The sequence below is a fragment of the Colobus angolensis genome, unplaced genomic scaffold (assembly GCF_000951035.1).
Source record: "Colobus angolensis palliatus isolate OR3802 unplaced genomic scaffold, Cang.pa_1.0 Scaffold50, whole genome shotgun sequence".
NCBI classification, from domain to species: Eukaryota; Metazoa; Chordata; class Mammalia; order Primates; family Cercopithecidae; genus Colobus; species Colobus angolensis.
Window position 1 is genome coordinate 3,881,617 of NW_012118488.1, and position 19,867 is coordinate 3,901,483.

The window sequence follows — 19,867 nt, forward strand, 5'->3', positions numbered from 1 at the left end:
TTTTTTTTTTTTTTTTGAGTCAGAGTCTGGCTGTGTCACCCAGGTTGGAGTGCAGTGGCCGATCTTGGCTGGCTCACTGTAACCTCCGCCTCCCGGGTTCAAGTGATTTTCCTGTCTCAGCCTTCCGAGTAGCTGGGATTACAGGTGCCTGCCACCATGCCCAGCTAATTTTTGTATTTTTAGTAGAAACAAGGTTTTGTCATGTTGGCCAGGCTGGTCTTGAACTCCTGACTTCAGGTAATGTGCCCACCTTGGCCTCCCAGAGTGCTGGGATTATAGCCGTGAGCCACTGCACCCAGCTTTTAGCTCCCTCTTATCTGCATAACAGAAGCTTAGCTGCTTAAGCTCCTTTATTAGAAGAGCAAAAGTCTGAAGTTATTCCTGAAACCTGCTCAATGGAAGTACCTACTCTTATTTCTGGAGGAAGAGAGCCGTGGCATGGGCTGGTTGCTTCCCATATGGTTGTCACTGTACCTTCATACTGCCTCATTTGGCCCTCATACTAGCCCTGTGCAGTAGATGTGTACACTGGTTTGCCAAAGGAGACCTGGAATCCAAGGTGGAAGTAAGCCGCAAATCCAGAAACTTCAATTCTGGTCTGTCTACCTTGATAGCCCACACCCTCCCCTCTACCGTTTGCTTCCACAACTCTTTTTGATTCCTTAATGATGAATCATCCTCTCCCTTCTAGTTGGATTTCTTTGTTACAGGCACCCATGTTTCTAATGGCTTCCATTACAAGGATAATAATGAAACTGGTGAAAACTTTCAGGCAAAGGGATTGATTTTCTTTTTACATTTTTTCTTCTTACTGTTTTTTTAATTATTAACCAACTCAACTCATTACAGTAAAAAGGACTGATTTTTAAGCCAGCCATGATAGCTCTGTAATAGTCTGTAATCTCAGCACTTTGGGAGGCCAAGATGGACAGATTGCTTGAGTCCAGGAATTTGAGACTAGCCTGGGCAGCATGATGAAATCCCAGCTCTACAAAAAATAGAAAAATTAGACGTGGGCACGTGCCTGTAGTCCCAGCTACTCGGGAGGCTGAGGCATGAGAATCGCCGGAACCCGGGAGGTAGAGGTTGCAGTGAGTTGAGATGACGCCACTACACTCCAGCCTGGGTGACAGAATGAGACCCTGTCTCAAAAAAACAAAAAGCAGAATTGATTGATGTTAGTTGGCTTTACAAGCAGCAACTTTGGGGGGCTACAGAGCTAAACAGGAAGCAAAAGATGTACCTCATGCTGGCATTGTTTCTGATTTAGGATAGTAAGCATTGTCCCTTTACTTCCGTGGTTTTCTTCATTCCTCACCGCAGCACGGTAAGGTGGATATTATAGCCCTCTGCCAGAAGAAAAATTGAGGTTTATAGCGGTCTTGCTGCTGTGTGAGAGCAACAGAATGAGAGAGCCTTGCTTCCCTGAGTCCAAATCCCATACTTTTGGCATTGTTACCATGAGGTCTGGTCATCTGATGCTTCCATGCTATTTTTGCATTTCTTGTCTGTGGATAATAAGTCCTATTAAGTAATTTTTTTTTTTTTTTTTTTTGGTAAGACGGTGTCTCGGTCTGTCACCCAGGCTGACGTGCAGTGGCGTGATCTCGTCTCATTGCAACCTCTGCCTCCCGGGTTCAAGTGATTCTCTTGCCTCAGCCTCCCAAGTAGCAGGGATTACAGGCACCCACTACCTCGCCTGGCTAATTTTTGTGTTTTTACTAGAGACAAGGTTTTGCCATGTTGGCCGGGCTGGTCTCGAACTCCTGACCTCAGGTGATCCCAAAGTGCTGGGATTACAGGCAGGAGCCACCGTTCCCAGCCAAGTAAGTTTTAACAGTGTGGCATAACCTTTAAATGACAAGGTGATGCTTTTGACTTGTCCTCTACTTTGATTTGTCCTGATTTGTCCCTATAGTTCTGAGTGGGTCAAAACAAAGTCTCAGGAGCTGCACCAGGATCAAGCAGCACAGCTCGGCCGTGATCCTTTTACCACTTTTTTCTTCTGTCCTGTGAGACTCTGATTAAAGCACTGGATTTTAAAAAATCACCCTTGTAAATACACATTTGTCTATAGTTGAGGAAATTGTGCCTTTGAAGTCCATTCTTGGACATGGAGTTAAGAAACCCTGGTTTGAGAAAAAGCCCCAGTGAGGCAGCAGGAATCCTCTTACCACACAACCCCTCAGCTAGTTCTTAGTGTGCTCAGGCTCAAATAACCAATCCCATCAAGTGAAATGAATGGCAGCAGGGAGAAGGCCTGGCTCACTGAGGCTCTCGGCATTAGTTTCCTCTACCTCATGTGTCTCACAGGTGCACATATGTACAGCATATCAAGGTGTTGAATGTCATGAGAATAAAATATGAAAACTGCTTTGCTGAGTGATAGTATGTGATGTGTGCTAGGACTTCTAGAAGCCACCCTTTGCTGTTCATTGGGATCATGGAATCGGACCTCAACTGGTTTTGCCTCAGCACTTTCTTCCACAAAATTATGTGTGACTGCCTCCTCCAGACTGTTTCCTGCTGATAGGGGCAGTTTAATAGTCTTCTTCCTGTGTGGTATCTGCAACAAAATCCCAATGAATGTCACTAAGAAGGAAACAAAGGATTGCCCAGCGATGAGAAATGTCCCTGGTGCCAAAACATCAGTTTGCCCCTAACCTCTTGTGCAATACCTTTAAGTCCAGGTCATATTGTTGCCATTTGGGGGTTTGGGGGTTTGTTTACTTGTGCCGAAGAGTGGAGAAAATAACCTGTGCGATTGCACAACTCTGGCTCCATGGTTCCTCACAAATGTTCCATGTGAGATATAAACATCTTTATCCTCGACAAGTCATGTTCGTTCCAAGAAACCCGTCTTTGTTCTTAATTGGGCATTTGTTTCTGGAAACAGCTTACCGTACATTCAATTCCAAAGTTATCAGAAACCTACACTCTTATCTCACAAATTTAGAGGTATGGTAGATCATCTCCAAAGATGGCCACCAACAATTGCTCTCATCCTCTGTGCACATGCTCCTTCCAATAAGATCTATTTTTTTCCTCAGTGTGGGCTGAACTTGTGACTTGTTTTGACTAATAGGATGTTATGGAAGTGATATTTTGGTAGCTTCCACTTTTGTTCTTGAAAATACGCTGACATGTTTTCAAATGAGAAGCTTGGGCTAAATTACTGAATGGTGAGAGACGATGCACAGGAGAACCAAGGTGCTCTAGTCTCACACAACTAAAAGCCCAGACTTGTGTCTCTTGAAGGTTTCAACCCCGCCAGACTCCCAGCTGAATGCACCCTCATGAGTGGCCCTTGCTGGTACCACATGACCCTAAAGACATCTAGCTGAGCCCTGTTAACCCAGAGAATTGTGAGAATACTGTTTTAACCACACGTTTTGGAATGGTTTGATACATCGCAATTGAGAAGTGAAACAAGGGGACTTTGGAAACTGAAGGGCTGGAATTCAGTTTGCCCTGTAGGTTGATTGGAAGCCAGATGTGCCTAGAGGAAGGCGGCTACCACCTTGTGCAATTCCAAGGGACACTGTTTATGTTCTGTGTAAATGGCAGCCTTAGACAGTTCACCTTGTTTAGTTATTTATCGTGTTAGCTGTCAGTCAAATTGCTTGTGAGGTAACTGGCTGGCCTTGGAATTCTTAGCCACCTCCTTAAGCGGATCAGGAAAACTGAAGAATATCCTTCTGTATGTATGTATGTATGTATGTGTGTATTGATTGACTGATTTATGAGACAGGATCTCTTTCTGTCACCCAGGCTGGAGTGCAATGGTACAATCACAGCTCAGTGCAGCCTCACCTTCCCAGGCTCCAGCGATTCTCCCACCTCAACCTCCAGAGCAGTTGAGACCACAGGCATGCACTACCATGCCTGGCTAACTTTTTGTATTTTCAGTAGAGATGAGGTTTCGCCGTGTTGCCCAGGCTGGTTTCAAGTGGAGCTCAAGCAATCAGCCCACCTTGGCCTCCCAAAGTGTTGGGATTACAGACATGAGCTGCTGTGCCCAGCCTGCTGTCAAGATACTGCTCATCACTTGCATGCTCCAGAATTCATGTGGCTTCTCATTGCTCAGTGGATTAAGTTCATGTTTATCCTGGCTTTCAAGTTTTTCTGTAAGCTGACTCAACCTACACGTAGCTTTCATCATTCCCTTACACATAACCTCAACGTGCAACAGGATTAGTTTATTATTCCCTTTCTTGTATTTACTGAGAAAGCCTCCACTTCAATGTTCCATGAAGTGTGTTCCACTAAATACCAAAGTATAGGCAAAAAGTTCTGTGGTCAAATAAATTTGGAAAACACTGAGTGTTTCCAAAGTTAGTATCAGGCCATTCATGGTGGCTCGCACCTGTAAGCCCAGCACTTTGGGAAGCTGAGGTGGGAGGATCACTTGAGCCCAGGAGTTTGAGACCAGCCTGGGCAACACAGGGAGACCTAATTTCTACAAAAAAATTAGCTGGGCGTGGTGGTGTGCACCCATAGTGCCAGCTACTCGGGAGGCTGAGGTAGGAGGATCACCTGAGCCCAGGAAGTCAAGGCTGTGGTAAGCTGAGATCCCACCATGTGCTCCAGCCTGGGTGACAGAACAAGACCCTGTCTCAAAAAATAAAAAAAAGATAATACCAGTATGTTTCTTGACTTCAAGATTTCCCAAAACCTTCAGTAGGCTAATGGGCATTGGGGTTTTCCAAGAAGACACAGGATATAACATTTCCTAAAATGATTTGGTCTGGAAGGAGCCTCTTGGACTGGTGTCCTGGGGTAGGGCTTTTGGAAATGTTTCCCACCCAAATAGGCCCCTAATTCTGCCTGAGACTTGTCTGAACTATCATGACATAGACCAAGTGTGGGGGTTGATGCATGTGAAGTCAAGCCACCATAGCCCAAATCCTGGCTGTCATTTCATGTGTAACTTCAAGCAAGTGGCTTATCCACATTGGCAGAATGGGGATAAAATTGCGGAAAATTCTCTTGCAGTACCTGCCATATATTCATTCATATAGTCAGTAAACAAGTTCTGTTGTGCCCACCAACTAAGGTGGGAATTAGTTGAGTCTGGGGAACCAGTGGTAACCGCTGTCTGAAAAAGGGCCTTTATCCTGGGAGCTGAAAGATGAGTTAGCAGGGTGGGGGCAATATGGAGTAGAGGGACTGGGGCAGTGTCCAGATCCCAGAGCAGGCCAGCATTTGGTGTGTGTGTCTGAGAGAGCCTGGTGATGGACTAGAGGAGAGGGACTAGAGTGCACAGGGCCCTGGAGGTTTCTGCAAGAATGTCAAGTGTATGCTAGGACACCGTTGGACTGTGACCAACAAGGGATGGACGCGATCCTATTTCTCATTTTAAAAGGTCACACTCCAGTGGACAAAGGCTAGGGGTAGCTGGTTGGCTTGAGGGTGGAAAGCAAGGAGGTCTGCCAGGAGGCTATTACCCTCCAAGACAAGAGAAGAAGGTGGCTGCTACCAACAGTGACAAGATAGCAAGAAGTAGGTGGACTCCAGATAGACTGTGGAAGGTTCAACAGCTAGTGGATAATGAGTTAGGTGTGAGGAATTGAGGGGAACTCTCAGGTTTGTAGCTGGGTGGGTGGAGGTGCCGTTTGTAGAGATGGGGAAGATGGTGAGTAGTTTTGGGGCAGTGGATCAGCAGTTCAGTGTATGGACAGGCTGAGTTTGAGAACTGTGGGACGTGTTCAGGAAGTAGCAGCTCTGCTGTTTATTTCAGTTACTTGTATTAAGTTTGGCTCCTAGAGACAGACTCCTCGAGGACAGGAACTGTGAGTCCATCACAATGCTCTCCAGGGACCTCTCGTGCCAAGCACTTTTGTTGGCGCTGAGGACATAAAGATAGTAAGATGTGGTCTGTGTTCTTCAGAAACCCTGTTTTGCAGGGGAGGTAAATCATTAATTACAACATCAACATTGTAACATAGAGGAAGTGCTGAATGAAAGAACTTGTCAGGCATTTCGGGAATGCCAAGGAGGGAATGGACGAGTGTTTCCTGGGCTGGAAAACCTTTACAGAGAAATGGATCTTGGCAAAGGATTCATTCACCAGGATGGAAAGAATGGCATGTACAGAAGCCAGAAGCAGGAGTGAACGTGGTGAGCTTGAGAAAGATGGACTGGGGAGCAGAAGGCGGGATTTGCATCCGTTAGTACATCTTGGCTCTCCTATAACACCGTGAGGTCTTCAAGGGCAAATTCCAATCTCACACTTCATTCATATCCCCAGTCTCATCTGAGTTCCTAGTGATATGCTGGCACATAGGTGAAACTGGTGAGTTCACTTTTTTCTTAAACGTCCCTGACTTCAAACACAAGAATGAGGTTTTCAGCCCTCTTTACTGGTGCTTTTGAGTTGGGTTATTGCAGCGAACCACCTCTTGGCACCTCACCAGTGGCTGGGTGGGGTGGAATAGGCACTGGGGATGCCTGGTGGGTTAGGAGGTTAGGAGTGGGTGAGATGGGAAGTACATTAACTGGAAAATTCTGCAGCAGTGTCAGAGTTCCAAGGAGGAGGCTTGCACTGGCCCCCACTCCCATATTCATTGCTGGACATGATAGTAAGGTGTGAAGATGGAGAAAACGGGACCCTGAGGTTTATTCAGGGCTCACAGTGAACATTCAGTCTTGGGAGAGAGATTACCTCACTACAGGTTAAGTGCAAGGACTCTTCCTGCCTGTGCTGGTAACATTTGGCCTCCTTGCAGCCGCCTTTGTTGTCACTAAAGCCTTTTCTGGCACCCACAGGAGGGTCCTGCCTTCTGTACCAGCACGCCTGCTTCCCCTCCTTTTTTTTTTTTTTTGAGACAGAGTCTCGCTCTGTTGTCCAGGCTGGAGTGCAGTGGCGTGATCTTGGCTCACAACAACCTCCACTTCCTAGGTTCAAACGATTCTTCTGCCTCAGCCTCTCAAGTAGCTGGAACTACAGGTGCGTGCCACCATGCCCGGCTAATTTTTATATATTTAGTAGAGACGAGGTTTCACTGTGTTGGCCAGGCAGGTCTCAAACTCCTGACCTCATGATCTGCCTGCCTCAGCCTCCCAAAGTGCTAGGATTACAGGCGTGAGCCACCGTGCCTGGTCCCCCTCCTTTTAAACATAGCCCAGCTCCCAGCTCCCAGCTCCCCCCTGCCCGCCTGCAAAGAATCAAACACCCAGAAAAACTCCTAACCTGTTTTCTTTTTTTTTGGAGAGAGGGACACAGAAGCTAAATGCTCTGTAGCCTAGTGGATTAATGAGCCTCCTTTACTGCTGGACCCACACACAATTCCCAGTGCATTCCTTGGTTCAGCCCTGCCATATTTAGGACCTAGGTTTGCCTCCAGGATTTCATGCTGGCTCATGCGCTGCTTTCTAAGGGGTCCTCTGTGTCCCACCTCCCTATAAACTGCTAGTGCAGGGACAGTTGCCTCCTCAGTCTGAGGCTCCCTGAGGTTGGGAACTGTTTTGCTCTTCTAAGGTGCTCAAGAATGAGACTGTGTCTTAACCATAAGACAGTTAGTTGAAGAGTCACCTTATACAAGACAATTGATTAATAACCTGGAACCCTGTTCTCTGAGTCAGGAGACACATGCATTTGAGCCCTTGAGATCATGTCTGTGAGTAGGGAGAGGGTGTTTCCTTTCAGGCTTGGGTTTCAGAGGACCCTAAAGGGAAGAAAGACCCCTTGTTTTCAAATCCCTTCCATTCCGAAATGCCTGCAATACCTTCCCATCCTGTCATGGTCTCTTTCCTGTTTCTGTCATCCTTACCCGTGTCCCAAGCCTGTTTTCCCACCTGGGGGCAGGACCAGGGCTGTTCGGTATTTCTCTGTGATTCTGTGAAAGGGCTCTTGGCCTCTTGACATATCAGTGAGGCCACTGAAAAGTCTACAGAGCCCAGACCATTCCTGCCCTTTGCTCTGCACCAGAGAAGGAGCCGTTCACTGGTCACTCATTTATTGAGTGCCTACTGTGTGCTAAGCACAGGATACAGAGTGTACGAGTCTCCTCACTGCTGTGCTGTGAGATGCCAGCTCTGAGTGTGAGGGAGGGCAGAGTCAATGCAGCTTGCAACAGCAAAGACTGCATTTATGCAGGACTGCTGCCTGACACCGAGAGTCCAGGAACAAACCCAGTGGGTTCAGTGTGGGCCTTGTGTGAAGTGCCAGCAATGAGAACAGGAGACACAGAGAAGAGAGCTGGCCTGCCGGCTTGTCAGCTGTGACATCCAGGTAGGAAGAAGCGGCACCATGTCCTCTGGGAAGTCTGCGGTGGGGGCTTTTACTCTGAACCTTGGGCCTCATCCTCTCTGCCTGGGGAGAGTTTGGTATATGAACCATGGTTAGTCGGGGGGTCTTGTCTGGCTCCTCCACCCTTGGAAGTCTTCCCTAGTCACATTGAAGGCCTTCATCTTCCTAACCCCTCTCTCCTGTCTGGAGATATCTAGGGCAATGGAATTGCAGGCTCATCTGTCATACCTTCCATTATTCAGTTGCTAATGCCTCCTGAAGAGCATGCTGGAGCCCACCCTCAGTTATCCTCTTTAAAGGTGGGGAAGGCTATCCAAGAGTCCTGGGAACATGGCAGCTGACATGGAGACACAGTTTAGTCCTGGCTCTGTTATCAGCTCACTGTGTGACTTTGGGCCAGTAGCTTCCCATCTCTGAAAAATGATGACTGACTCCTAATATTCCTGCCCACACTATGCATGGAGGAACGTTCATCTCTATTTGTTATCGAGGTGACTTCCACGGCTCTTGAATGGAATGAGTCGAGCAGGTGTTCTATCAGGGGTGCTTGGGAGGGGAGGGGTCCAGAAGTCTGCAGCTGCAGTGGAAGAGGTTAGGCACTAGGGAAGGCAGACTGGAGCTCAATATCTGTGACCTGCTGGGGCGCCCACTGCCTGTTCTCTTGTGTCCGCTTACTTGAGCCGTGACCTTTCCCCAACCTGATTGATTTACCTACTTTCATGCCTGGTCCCCTGGAACCATTTGGGGCTGTGGCCTCTGCTAGAAGGTGTGAGCTGATAACTGCTTATGGTGTTATTCCTCCCAGAGTGATCTGCACTTACTTACAGTTGTGGAAGGCAGAAAATCTCTGAAGACGAAAGGCATGACCCTCTAATGATCAATGATTAGTATAACGATCAGTGATTAGAGCTTTGCAAACAGTGAGGGAATAGGGGATGTTCTAAGGTCTGGAAAACTAGGCATCAGTCCCCATGGTTTCAGCTGGCTCTGAGGGGCAGGGGTGGGGGCAGGGCAGAGTGTGCCTGGGTGTGTCATGGGTGGGGAGGGTGCAGCTTCTGGGCCACAGCGATTTCAGTCTTGGATTATCAAAAAGACCACCTCCTTGCACTCGACTGCCTCCCCTGGGGGCCTCCCCATGATGGCTTGTGGGGAGCCTGTCTGTCTAGCTGCCCAACCCCCACCTTGGAGACTGGCAGCAAAGTGTATGGCCATTTTCCCATGATGCCCTTGCAGCCACCAGCGGCCCTCGCCTACCTTCTGTGGACAGACTTCTCTTGCCCAGGAGGCCCTGGAACGTGTGTTCCACCTGATACACTGGCAGTGGGAGAGAGAAGTGGTAGAGAAGAGAGAGGCAGCAGAGGTGGACTGTCTTGGGAACCAGGTAATGGCAGGGCCAGGGCCAGGGCTGGGGCCTTGCAGGTGGAATCATTTCTCCGTCATCCCGAGAGGTGAGGAAACACCATGGACTGATTGATTTATTCACTGGTTCACTCACTGATTCCTTCCTCCTGCTCCTCCATTCTCCCTCTGCTCTCCCTTCATAGACACCTAGTGGTGCTTCTAACAGGCAGAAACTGCTGGAAACTGGAGATACAGAGGCAACAGCAGACCTGATGCCTGCCTGTTGGGGGGCCTCCAGTCTGGGGACACCAGCCGGCCATGTGACCCAGCAAGACAGTGTAATACAGTGTGCCAGGAACAGGGTCGCACCAGGCAATGGCAACAAGCTCTGTGTAGGGCAGGCGGTCAGGGAAGGAGAGCTGGTTAGGATGGGGCTGGGAGTCAGGTCAGTGAGGCAGGCCTGAAGGATGCGGTGAGTCACATTAGGGGACTGGACTTGGTCCTGAGAGCACTGAGGGAGTAGAGGGTACAGGTTGGTTTCTTTTCTTTTTTTTGTTTTTTGAGACAGAGTCTCGCTCTTGCTGCCCAGGCTGGAATGCAGTGGCATGATCTCGGCTAACTGCAACCTCCGCCTCCTGGGTTCAAGCAATTCTCCTGTCTCAGCTTCCCGAGTAGCTGGGATTACAGGCACCTGCCACCACGCCCAGCTAATTTTTATATTTTTAGTAGAGACAGGGTTTCACCACGTTGGCCAGGCTGGTCTCGAACTCCTGACCTCAGGTGATCCACCTGCCTCAGCTTCCCAAAATGCTGGGATTACAGGTGTGAACCACCACACCCACCCGGCCGGTTGGTTTATTTTCTTTTGATTTTGTTTTTCCCTTTTTGCTGAAAGATTTAAGCAGAGTAGTGGCTTCTCAGATTTGTACTTTTTTTTTTTTTTGAAACAGTCTTCCTCTGTTACCCGGGCTGGACTCGACTCACTGCAGCCCCTGCCTCCTGGGTTCAAGTGATTCTCCAGCCTCAGCTTCCGAAGTAGCTGGGACCACAGGCACCTGCCACTACACCTGGCTAATGTTTGCATTTTTAGTTGTATTTTGTATTTTTAGTCGCCTTGTTGGCCAGGCTGATCTCGAACTCCTGACCTCAAGTGATCTGGCTGCTTTGGCCTCCCAAAGTGCTGTAATTACAGGCGTGAGCCACTGCCTAGCCCAGATATGCACTTTTAAGATCATCTGGGTGCAAGGGTTTGAAGCTTTAAGCACTTCTTATCTCTAGTGGTTGACTTTTTTTTTTTTTTTTTCCTCTAATTCCAGGCTTTAGATCTAAAGTAATTTTGAAACGCTGGTAGAACTAGATCCATCATTGTCTGTTCCTATCCCTGCAGCCATTCCTTAGGACCACCCCTCTAAGGAAACAACCAGAAAGCCTAGCATGGACAAACCATACTGGCCCCACCTCTGCACAGCAATGCCAGCCTGGCCTGCCTCTGGCCAGAGCATCTCCCCTCACCCACCTGGTTTGTTTGTGCTGAGGGCAACTCAACCCTCCCCAGGGGCATATTGAGGGCAAGTTTGGGCAATACTTACCTTTTTTTCTTCTTGGCTGGATCAGAGGTCTTCCTAGGGGAAGGAGAAAGAAGGAATGAGGACTGCAGACTACACTGCTTCCCTCAGGGCTTGGTGAGGTGGGAAAGGCTCCAGTTCTTTGGGGGTTGGTGCATTGGTGGGTCTTCAGTGGAATTCTAGTCATCCTGGGTTATCCTCTGTGGCAGTAGGAGTGTGCTGGTAGGGGGCAGTGTGGAGTGGCTGGAAGTGTACAGACTTTGGGGTCACTGGCACCTGATGCCAGCTGGGCGAACATCCGGGGAAAAGTGCTTAACCTGTCTGAGCCTTAGTTTCCCCGCTTGTGATAAGGGGGATATTGCTGTGGAGATTAAATCTTTTTATTTTCTTTTTTTTTTGGGGGGGACTCTCACTCTGTTGCCCAGGATGGAGTGCAGTGGTGCGATCTCGGCTCACTGCAAGCTCCGCCTCCCAGGTTCACGCCATTCTTCTGCTTCAACCTCCCGAGTAGCTGGGACTACAGGCGCACACTACCACGCCCAGCCAATTTTTTTGTATTTTTAGTAGAGATGGGGTCTCACCATGTTAGCCAGGATGGTCTCGATCTCCTGCCCTCGTGATCCTACCACCTTGGCCTCATAGCAGGTGCTCAAGAAGTATTTTCTCTGACATTCCCATCCCCCATTCCTCATGGCTTGTTGGATTTGGAAAAGAAGTTTGAAATGGGCCAGGCACGTTGGCTCACACCTGTAATCCCAGCACTTTGGGAAGCTGAGGTGGGCGGATCATGAGATCAGGAGTTCGAGACCAGCCGGGCCAACATAATGAAACCCCATCTCTACTAAAAATACAAAAAATTAGCCGAGGATGGTGACGGGTGCCTGTAATCTCAACTACCTGGAAGGCTGAGGCAGGAGAATCGCTTGAACCCGGGAGACGGAGGTTGTAGTGAGCCGAGATTGCGCCATTGCACTCCAGCCTGGGTGACGGTGTGAGACTTCGTCTCAAAAAAATAGTTTGCAATGTCTCAGTTCAAAACTCATTTTGTAGAAGAGGAAACTAAGGCCAAAAGTGCTTGGTCACAAGTTGGTTTTCTCTATTTTTATCTGTGTATTTTTTTTTATTACAAAAGCAGTCCTTGAATACATCCACTATTTTGAAAAGGTTCATACAAGTAAAATTTAAAGTCTCTCTTCCCTTTCTCCCCCTCATCTCTACTTCCTGTCCTTGAAGTAGCCACTTTTTACAATTTGATATGTATCCTTCTAGAACTTTCCCTATGCATTCGCATATCTGTGTATATGTCATTTTTTAAAAACAAGTAGGCTCCTCTTGAATATTGATCTGTTTAACATGCTTTTTCCCACTTAACCATGTATCTTGGAGATCTTTCCATATCTTTCCATGGGTCTGCCTCATTCTTTTTAGTGGCCACAAGGGTTAAGGATATGCCTAATATATTTTGACCATTCCCTGATTGATGGTGTTTATGTTATTTCCGAATTCTTGCTATTACAAGCATATTGGCAGTGAACACCCTCAGGGCTCATGTAGCAACAGCATATCTACCTGAGAAGCGAGACCCTGGGTCATAAAGGTAAGTACATTCCCAACTTGCCTGGATATTGCCAACATGTCCTCCAGATAGACAGTGCCAGTTGCCAGTTTTTTCACACCCAGCCAACATGGAGCATTACCACTTAAAAAATATAATACTGACAATAAGAAAAGAGAAAACTGCTCTGTGTGCAGAGTATTTTCTCCTGGTCCCCTGAGGACAGGACTCCTGAGTTGAAAGTGCCCTCGGGGAACACAGGTTTAAGTTAGTAATTTTGTTTGAGCCAAACAAAATTGACTAGAAAGCTTGGCTTGTGGCTTTGCCCACATCCAGACTGGTCTCTAGCTTCACTGCCACTCCCCAGAGTCATCCAGAGCATGGAAGGCCCCACCCAGGGTGCAGAGCCTGTGCCCCCACTCTTCAGGTGACCATGCTCCCCATTGTTGGGAACAGCCTGGTTTACACCTGTTGCCTGGTGTAGTTACTAACACTCCCCAAAGTGTCCTGGTTGGATGATAATTTCTTTTTTTGAGATGGAGTCTCGCTTTGTCACCCAGGCTAGAGTGCAGTGGCATGATCTTGACTCACTATATAACCTCTGCCTTCCTGGTTCAAACGATTCTACTGCCTCAGCCTCCCGTGTAGCTGTGATTACAGGTGTGTGCCACCATGCCCGGCTAATTTTTGTATATTTTTAATAGAGACGGGGTTTCACCCTGTTGGCCAGGCTGGTCTCGAACTCCTGACCTTAAGTGATTTGTCCACCTCAGCCTCCCAAAGTGCTGGGATTACAGTCATGAGCCACCGCCCCCAGGCCTGGATGATAATTTCTGTGGACAGTCTGTGTCACCCCATCTCATGAGTGACCCCTACTGGACTGGAGTACCTGACCCTAGGTCCTGGGCTTTAACTTAGGGCCTCTGCTTGATGTTGCAGAACCCACCCAGAACCCCTGCTTGCTGGGCTTCATTGTCATTGTCACTTACCTCCCACTTGCTTCCCCATCAGCCCAAAGAACTGGCTTGCCTTGCCCGTCTTCACCTCCTGCAGCTGAAGCAGAATGCTGGGGCCAGCGCCTTCCTGAAGAAGCAGAGAGTTAGTGTTAGAGTTGGGAGGTTGTCCAGCAGACGGGGAGGCCAGCCTGGGCAATGACAATCTCAGGAGTGACAGTTGGTGGTCAGCAGACACTCGCTCTGCACTGGCACTGGGCACTTCTGCATATTTTACACAGTACTGCACATCCTGGTAATAATAGCTAACATTTCACCTACTATGTTCTGAGCACATTAATCTAGTAACTAATTTAAACCTCACCAAAACACCATGAAAACAGTACCCCAAATACTGTTACTGTCTTCATTTTACACATGAAAACGCCGAGACACAGGTTAAAGAATTGTCGGGCTGGGCGCAGTGGCTCACACCTGTAATCCCAGCACTCTGGGAGGCTGAGACGGGTGGGTCGCTTGAGGTCAGGAGTTTGAGACCAGCCTGGCCAACAGGGTGAAACCGCGTCTCTAATAAAAATACAAAAATTAGCCGGGCGTGGTGGTAGGCACCTGTAATCCCAGCTACTCAGGAGGCTGAAGCAGGAGAATTGCTTGAACCTGGGAGGCAGAGGCTGCAGTGAGCCAAGATCCTGCCCCTGCACTCTAGCCTAGGTGACAGAGCGAGGCTCCATCTCAAAAAGAAAGAATTGTCCAAGGTCACCCAGCTGGGAAGTGAGAGGTGGAACCAGAAGTTGAACTCAGGCTCAAAGGCTGGTCTGAAACACTGCAGTCGTAATCTTGTTTAATCTTCACAACCACCATAACTAGTAGGAACTATGATTGCCCCCAGCCCCTGCATTTTACAGATGGAGAAACTGAGATGTAAGGAGGTTAAGTGACTTGTCCAAGGTCACACAGAAAGAGGTCGAGCCAAGATTCAAAGTCTCACTTCACAGTACTGGTTCCGCTCTATCTTGGAAAGTGTCTCCAGCATAGATGAGGAGAGGGCAGCCAGTGAACTTATGGTGGGTCCCCAGGAGGCAAGGCTGGACTGCTTCCCTCCTTATCCCCACTCTAACGCCCACTCACCTTTCTTCCCCAGGCACTTCCCCCATTGCCCCAGATTTCCCTTGCCTTAGAGCCTGGGCCTCCCGGAAGGAAATGGCATGTGGTCTGGGGGTGGAGGCTGTTACCCTGGGCAAAGACATTTTAATCCTTGAGCTGATGGGGCAGGCGTCCTGAACCAAGAACTGTGGATTGACATTCTCATTCTTCCATTAGCTTCTGTGACCTTGGCCAAAGGCTTCTCCCTCTCTGACCTTAACCTGAACTTCTGAACTGGGGCTTGCTCAGTTCTGCTGAAAGGGAGAGTTGCTTCCTAGTTGAGAGAGTGACAGTGGGTTACATTCATTAGACTGTCTTCACATGTCTGTATCCCCAGTTCCTGGCACTGAGCCTGGCACACATAGGATCCTAGCACACGTGGGACACAGAATGCTGAATGAGGAGTCCTTTCTCTGAGAGTCTGGGAATAGGGAAGAGGCTGGAGTCCCCTTATCCAGGAAAGCTAAAGATAAACAGAGCCCTAGAGTAATGCAAGCTGCCTGCCAGGACGCTGGGAGCTGGGCTTGCATCAGAGGCTCTTTCTTCCATCCCCAGTTTCCCTAGGGGTAGCGCTGGAGCTCCTGGAACCAGCAGGGACCCGGCTAGGGACAATATAAACCCTCTTGCCTCTCACAACTTGTGTTGTCGTAGCTTTCGGGATCAGGAATGGATTGTTTTCTAAGCCTTGGACTAATTCACTCACTTCCCATCTGCTTCCCTCACATCCCACCATGACATCAGTGGCTGGGGCAGCTATCTTGAGCTGGAGTTGCCCAGCCTGGCCAATAACTGGAAAAGTCTCTTTGGAGATTTGGACCCATTTCTGAAAACCACTTTGCCTTGGTAAGCGGCAGCCTTCAGGTGCAAGCTGGAGAGAATGGTCACTTATGAATTCCATAGGACTGACCTTTCTCCCCCACTGGGTTTCTGTGCCTGGTGAGGGGCATTCGGAGACATTGGTTCCCATTCACTCTGAAAGGACTCCTACCCCCACCCAGAGCGCTCCATATCCATTTAACCCAAATCCCCAACTCTAGGGATGATTACAGGTTGGGGGAGCCCCGAGAGCAAGGGAGGTAAGTGATGCGATCATGCCCCATTCTTGTCACCTCATTTTTTTTTTTTTTTTTTGAGACAGGGTCTTGCTTTGTTGCCCAGGTTGGAGTGGAGAGGCACAAGCACGACTCACTGCAGCCTCAACTTCCTGGGCTCCAGTGATCCTCCCACCTCAGTCTTTTGAGTAGCTGGGGCCACAGACGTGCATCACCATGCCTAGCAAATTTTGTTTATGTTTTGTAGAGATGGGATCTTTCTGTGTTGCCCAGGCTGATCTTGAACTCCTGGCCTCCAGCAGTCCTCCTGCCTCAGCCTCCCAAAGTGCTGGGATTACAGGCATGAGACTCCACAGCCAGCCGTCACTTAAATTATGCTTAGCATCCCACAGTGTTTGTAAGTTCTTCCTAACTTCTAACCCAGTCTCTCCTCCCATAGTCCAAGCCCTGTATTTTGGGAAGCAGAGGGATGTGATATTAAAGGAGAGTGAAAGGAGAATAAAGATTCGACCCAGCTGCAGGATGAGGTGCTTTTGGGAGGCAGTCCAGCAGTGCTTGTTGAAGTTTTTAATGTTTCCCATAGGGCTGCGTAGATGAGGCCGCATCACCCAGCAAGGCTTCTGTCTCTAGACCAGGTACCCTGATGTTTGGCACTGACTCTATAAAGCATGGCAAAGCTGGAGAAAAGCTTTGGGGGGTGGGGGGTCACTTCCCTCCTCTGTTTTGCAGGTGAGGAAACTGATGTCCGGAAAGCAGCAGGCGTCAATGGAGACACTCCTAGCCCTGCTGCCTTCTCACTGCACACACTTCCAGATTCAGACAAACCAGGAAGGAAACCCACCATGCAGGACTGTCCATGCGGTGGCTCTTCCTGTGGCCCCATTTCTAAGCGTTTCCAAGGACCTTACCATAGTCCAGGACCACAAGCCAAGGCTACCCCAGTGTCCTTAGCATCCTGGGAATGGGAGGAGCCAGGCCCAGCTTTGTCCTGTCTGCCCCCCGGAAGCCTTCCCTGAGCGGTGGCCTCTTATTTACCCGTCTTTGTCTCTGGCTTGTTGGTCCCTGTCTCTTGTCTGATTAGGAAACCCCTGAGGTCAGAATCTTTGCCTCCCCAATCAGATTGTCAGGCAGGAGTAGGGGGCAGATGCGGGGTCATTTCTACATGTGAGACCAAATAGTGGTCCTGTTTAAGTTCATCCCCTTGAAAGAAAATTCTGGAAAAGCTCCTCAGATGCACAGATACACAGAATCAGACCTTGGGCAAAGTGTGTAGTTGTGCTTTTGAAGCTGTGCAACCTTGGACAAAATACTTGACTTCTCTGTGCCTCAGTTTCCTAATCTGTGAAGTGGGGGTAGTCATGTATCGATACCTTCCCCATGAGGTTGATGGGAGGACTGAGTTAATATAAAGCATTTCAGACAGTGCCAGTTTCTTATACACACACACACACTTCGGAGGTCTGCCAGGCTAGGGCTCATAGCCTTGAATCTACCCATGGTAGAGAGACAACCTGCCTTGCAGGCTACCTGCTTTCCCAGCAGCCATGCAGGAGATCTTCTGCCTCTCTACTGCCGATTATCCCCTGCCCTGGTCAGAGCCTCTCCCCAAAGGTACCTCCAAGGCCACAGTTATCCAGGTCTCTGCTTTGGTGCTGAGTTCCACCTCACCATCACCTGCCACAGTGCACACGGACAGCTCCATCAGGAGAAGCAGGGCGAGGCAGGGCAGCATGGTGAGCCTGCACTGTCCTGGAACCCTCTGGGAGTCCCTCTTAGCCTGAAGACGCCTCTTGCAGGCGTTGGTTCGCTCTTTGGCTCCTTGAGTGTAGATAGGGGAAACTTCCCCTGTTTTCTGGTCCTTTCAGCTGTTCCTGCTTCTTTCTTTCAGCTTAACTGACCCCCAGGCCAGTTTCTGTGACTCCCCTCCCTCCCTGGCTGGACAGGCCAATGATATTAAGGAGCTGCTCAGGAGGAGGGATCAGACCTCTTCACTGCCACCCCCTAACATTTGATTCTAGGGCTTAACACTCTGATGCAACACCTGCCTCACCTATGGCTGTTTCCCTGGTGGCAGCTGCACAGTGGGGCAGTGTGTGGGACCTGGAGCTTGCAGCTTCCAGGCTGGAAACCCTGAGGGGACCTTCTCATCTTAGAAATAAGGGAGGGGGCCATATGCCTTCTCTCTTCCTAGTGCTCTGCTCCCCTGTACAGAGAAGCCGCTCCCTGGAAATTAGCAGTGTCCCCTTTCTGTCTCTTCCTGTCTTTGAGCCCCCTCCTCTCCAGCATTCTCCTCCATCAATAGTCCCTGTGTGTGCATAAGTACACGTCTTGCTCTAAGAGAAATAACACAGTGCTTAAAGAAATGAGGCTCCTCACAAGTGGGAATTGGGATTTGCCAGAAAAATGGCCACAGGTTTCAAGCGTCATTGGCTCTAAATGATCTTTCCCCTGTTGTCAAAGTGATCTCTCTAAATCCCTAAACTGACTTGTCTCTCCTGCTCACAACCTTCCAGTGTCTCCCCACTGCCCTCGAGTGAATTCAAGCTCCCTAGCATGGAGTTCATGGTCCTTCATTTAGTTCTTCCCTCTCGCCTATCCACCCAGATCCATTCATCCATCTATCCACTCATCGGTCTAGAACAAGGGCTCTCTAGCCACAGAGGCCTGGATTCCAAATAGCTGTGTGACCTTAGGCACATTACTTAACTCTTCTCGAGAATCCTTGTCTGTAAAACAGGATTAATAATAGCACTTGTTTCCAAAGTTTGAGGATGAAATGAGAGAATGCCCTGGAGCACTTAGCACAATGTGTGATGGTCAATATTTACCACCTGCTGACCTTTTTTTTTTTTTCCACACTACAATAGTTAATTTTATTTGTTCAAGAGCTCATACTGCAAGCATTAAACCAAGCATAGGCTTTGATTCTGTGAGCCCAAATTCACATATTGAAGAAGATCAAAGCAAACTTTGATCCATGTACACGGATGAAAACTAAAGGCTCAGAGTTAATAACATTGTAGTTTTTAAATTTCTACAGCCTAGAGCCCGGTAGTCACAGGTCTTTTAGGTCCTTCTGGATGTCCCACAGGGTATCTGCACTTTTCTTGAGCTGAGCAACTTCATCATCCTTTAGCTTCTGGTTGATAACGCTGGTTAATCCTCAGGCATTGAGGATACACGGAAGGCTCAGGAAGACTTCATTCTCGATGCCATACATCCCCTTTACCATTGTTGACACGGGATGAATCCTGGATAGATTTTTCAACATGGATTCAATAAGATCAGCCACACTTAATCCAATAGCCCAGTTGATATATCCTTTTAGCTTGATGACTTCATAGGCACTTTCAACCATCTTATGCACTTCCTTCCAATTTTCACTATCATTGTCAGTTCCCATTTCTGGATTCAATTCCTGGAGAGAAACACCTGCCACATTCACGCCGCTCCACACAGCCACTCTTGAGTCGCCATGTCCCCCCAGAATCCATCCATGGGAGCTGCTGGGATGAATGCCAAGTTTTTCAGCCACAAGGTAGCGAAATCTAGCAGAATCCAGATTACATCCACTTGCAATCACGCGGTGTTTGGGTAATCCACTTAGTTTCCAGGTAACATATGTAAGAATGTCCACTGGGTTGGAAACCACAATTATGATGCAATCAGGACTGTACTTGATGATCTGAGGAATAATGAATTTGAAGACATTAACATTTCTCTGCACCAGATTGAGCCAACTCTCCCCTTCTTGCTGACGGACTCCTGCAGTTAACACTGCAGTCTTAGAATTGGCAGTCACAGAATAATCTTTATCTGCCACAATTTTAGCGTCTGAAGAAATAAGCTCCCATGCTGCAGATCCATCATTTCTCCTTTAAGCTTATCTTCCAAAACATCCACAAGAGCAAGTTCATCAGCCAGAGACTTTCCCAGAATGCTGACAACACACGCCATACCAGCTTGTCCAGCACCCAGTACAGTGATCTTATTGTTTGGGACTGTTG

The 19,867-nt window shown here is 48.5% G+C and overlaps 2 protein-coding genes and 1 pseudogene across 7 annotated transcripts in view; 1 reads left to right on the plus strand and 2 right to left on the minus strand.

Annotated features, from left to right (window-relative positions):
• Positions 1–7,950: 7,950 nt before the first annotated feature.
• Positions 7,951–17,592, minus strand: TAC4 (tachykinin 4 (hemokinin)). Of its 5 annotated transcripts, none has more exons than XM_011959936.1 (5): positions 17,476–17,592; positions 13,702–13,795; positions 11,182–11,214; positions 9,506–9,565; positions 7,951–8,314 (listed from the first exon to the last, which is right to left on the minus strand). In XM_011959936.1, exons 1-5 carry the CDS (start codon positions 17,590–17,592, stop codon positions 8,283–8,285), a joined length of 336 nt encoding a protein of 111 aa, XP_011815326.1. In that variant the 3' UTR covers positions 7,951–8,282. The 5 variants fall into 5 exon arrangements, with proteins under 5 accessions (XP_011815326.1, XP_011815327.1, XP_011815328.1 ...); XM_011959937.1 differs by having other exon boundaries at positions 8,283–8,314; positions 17,488–17,592; XM_011959938.1 differs by lacking the exon at positions 11,182–11,214 and having other exon boundaries at positions 8,283–8,314; positions 17,488–17,592.
• On the plus strand, positions 15,848–17,289 carry LOC105524603. Its single transcript, XM_011959934.1, has 2 exons — positions 15,848–15,884; positions 16,590–17,289. The coding sequence occupies exons 1-2, from the start codon at positions 15,848–15,850 to the stop codon at positions 16,874–16,876; spliced, it is 324 nt and encodes a 107-aa protein (XP_011815324.1). The 3' UTR covers positions 16,877–17,289.
• A 1,122-nt stretch (positions 17,593–18,714) lies between the features above and the next one.
• Positions 18,715–19,867, minus strand: part of LOC105524660 — a 3,095-nt pseudogene continuing 1,942 nt past the window's right edge. The window contains exon 3 of the transcript XR_001003795.1: positions 18,715–19,861. The product of XR_001003795.1 is annotated as an L-lactate dehydrogenase B chain pseudogene (transcript). The remainder of the gene's footprint in view (positions 19,862–19,867) is intronic.

What these genes read in the sequence shown, in the direction of transcription:
- TAC4 (XM_011959936.1), bottom strand. Translation starts at nt 17,592, where the DNA reads ATGCTGCCCTGCCTCGCCCTGCTTCTCCTGATGGAGCTGTCCGTGTGC. An exon ending in CCAGCCAAGAAGAAAAAAAG is followed by an intron (nt 9,566 to 11,181) that starts GTAAGTATTGCC and finishes TCCCACTGCCAG; the next exon opens with TGTATCAGGTGGAACACACG. An exon ending in GAGAAGTCTGTCCACAGAAG is followed by an intron (nt 8,315 to 9,505) that starts GTAGGCGAGGGC and finishes AACTCTCCCCAG; the next exon opens with GCAGAGAGGATGAGGCCCAA.
- LOC105524603 (XM_011959934.1), top strand. Translation starts at nt 15,848, where the DNA reads ATGATTACAGGTTGGGGGAGCCCCGAGAGCAAGGGAG. An exon ending in GAGCCCCGAGAGCAAGGGAG is followed by an intron (nt 15,885 to 16,589) that starts GTAAGTGATGCG and finishes TCTGTTTTGCAG; the next exon opens with GTGAGGAAACTGATGTCCGG.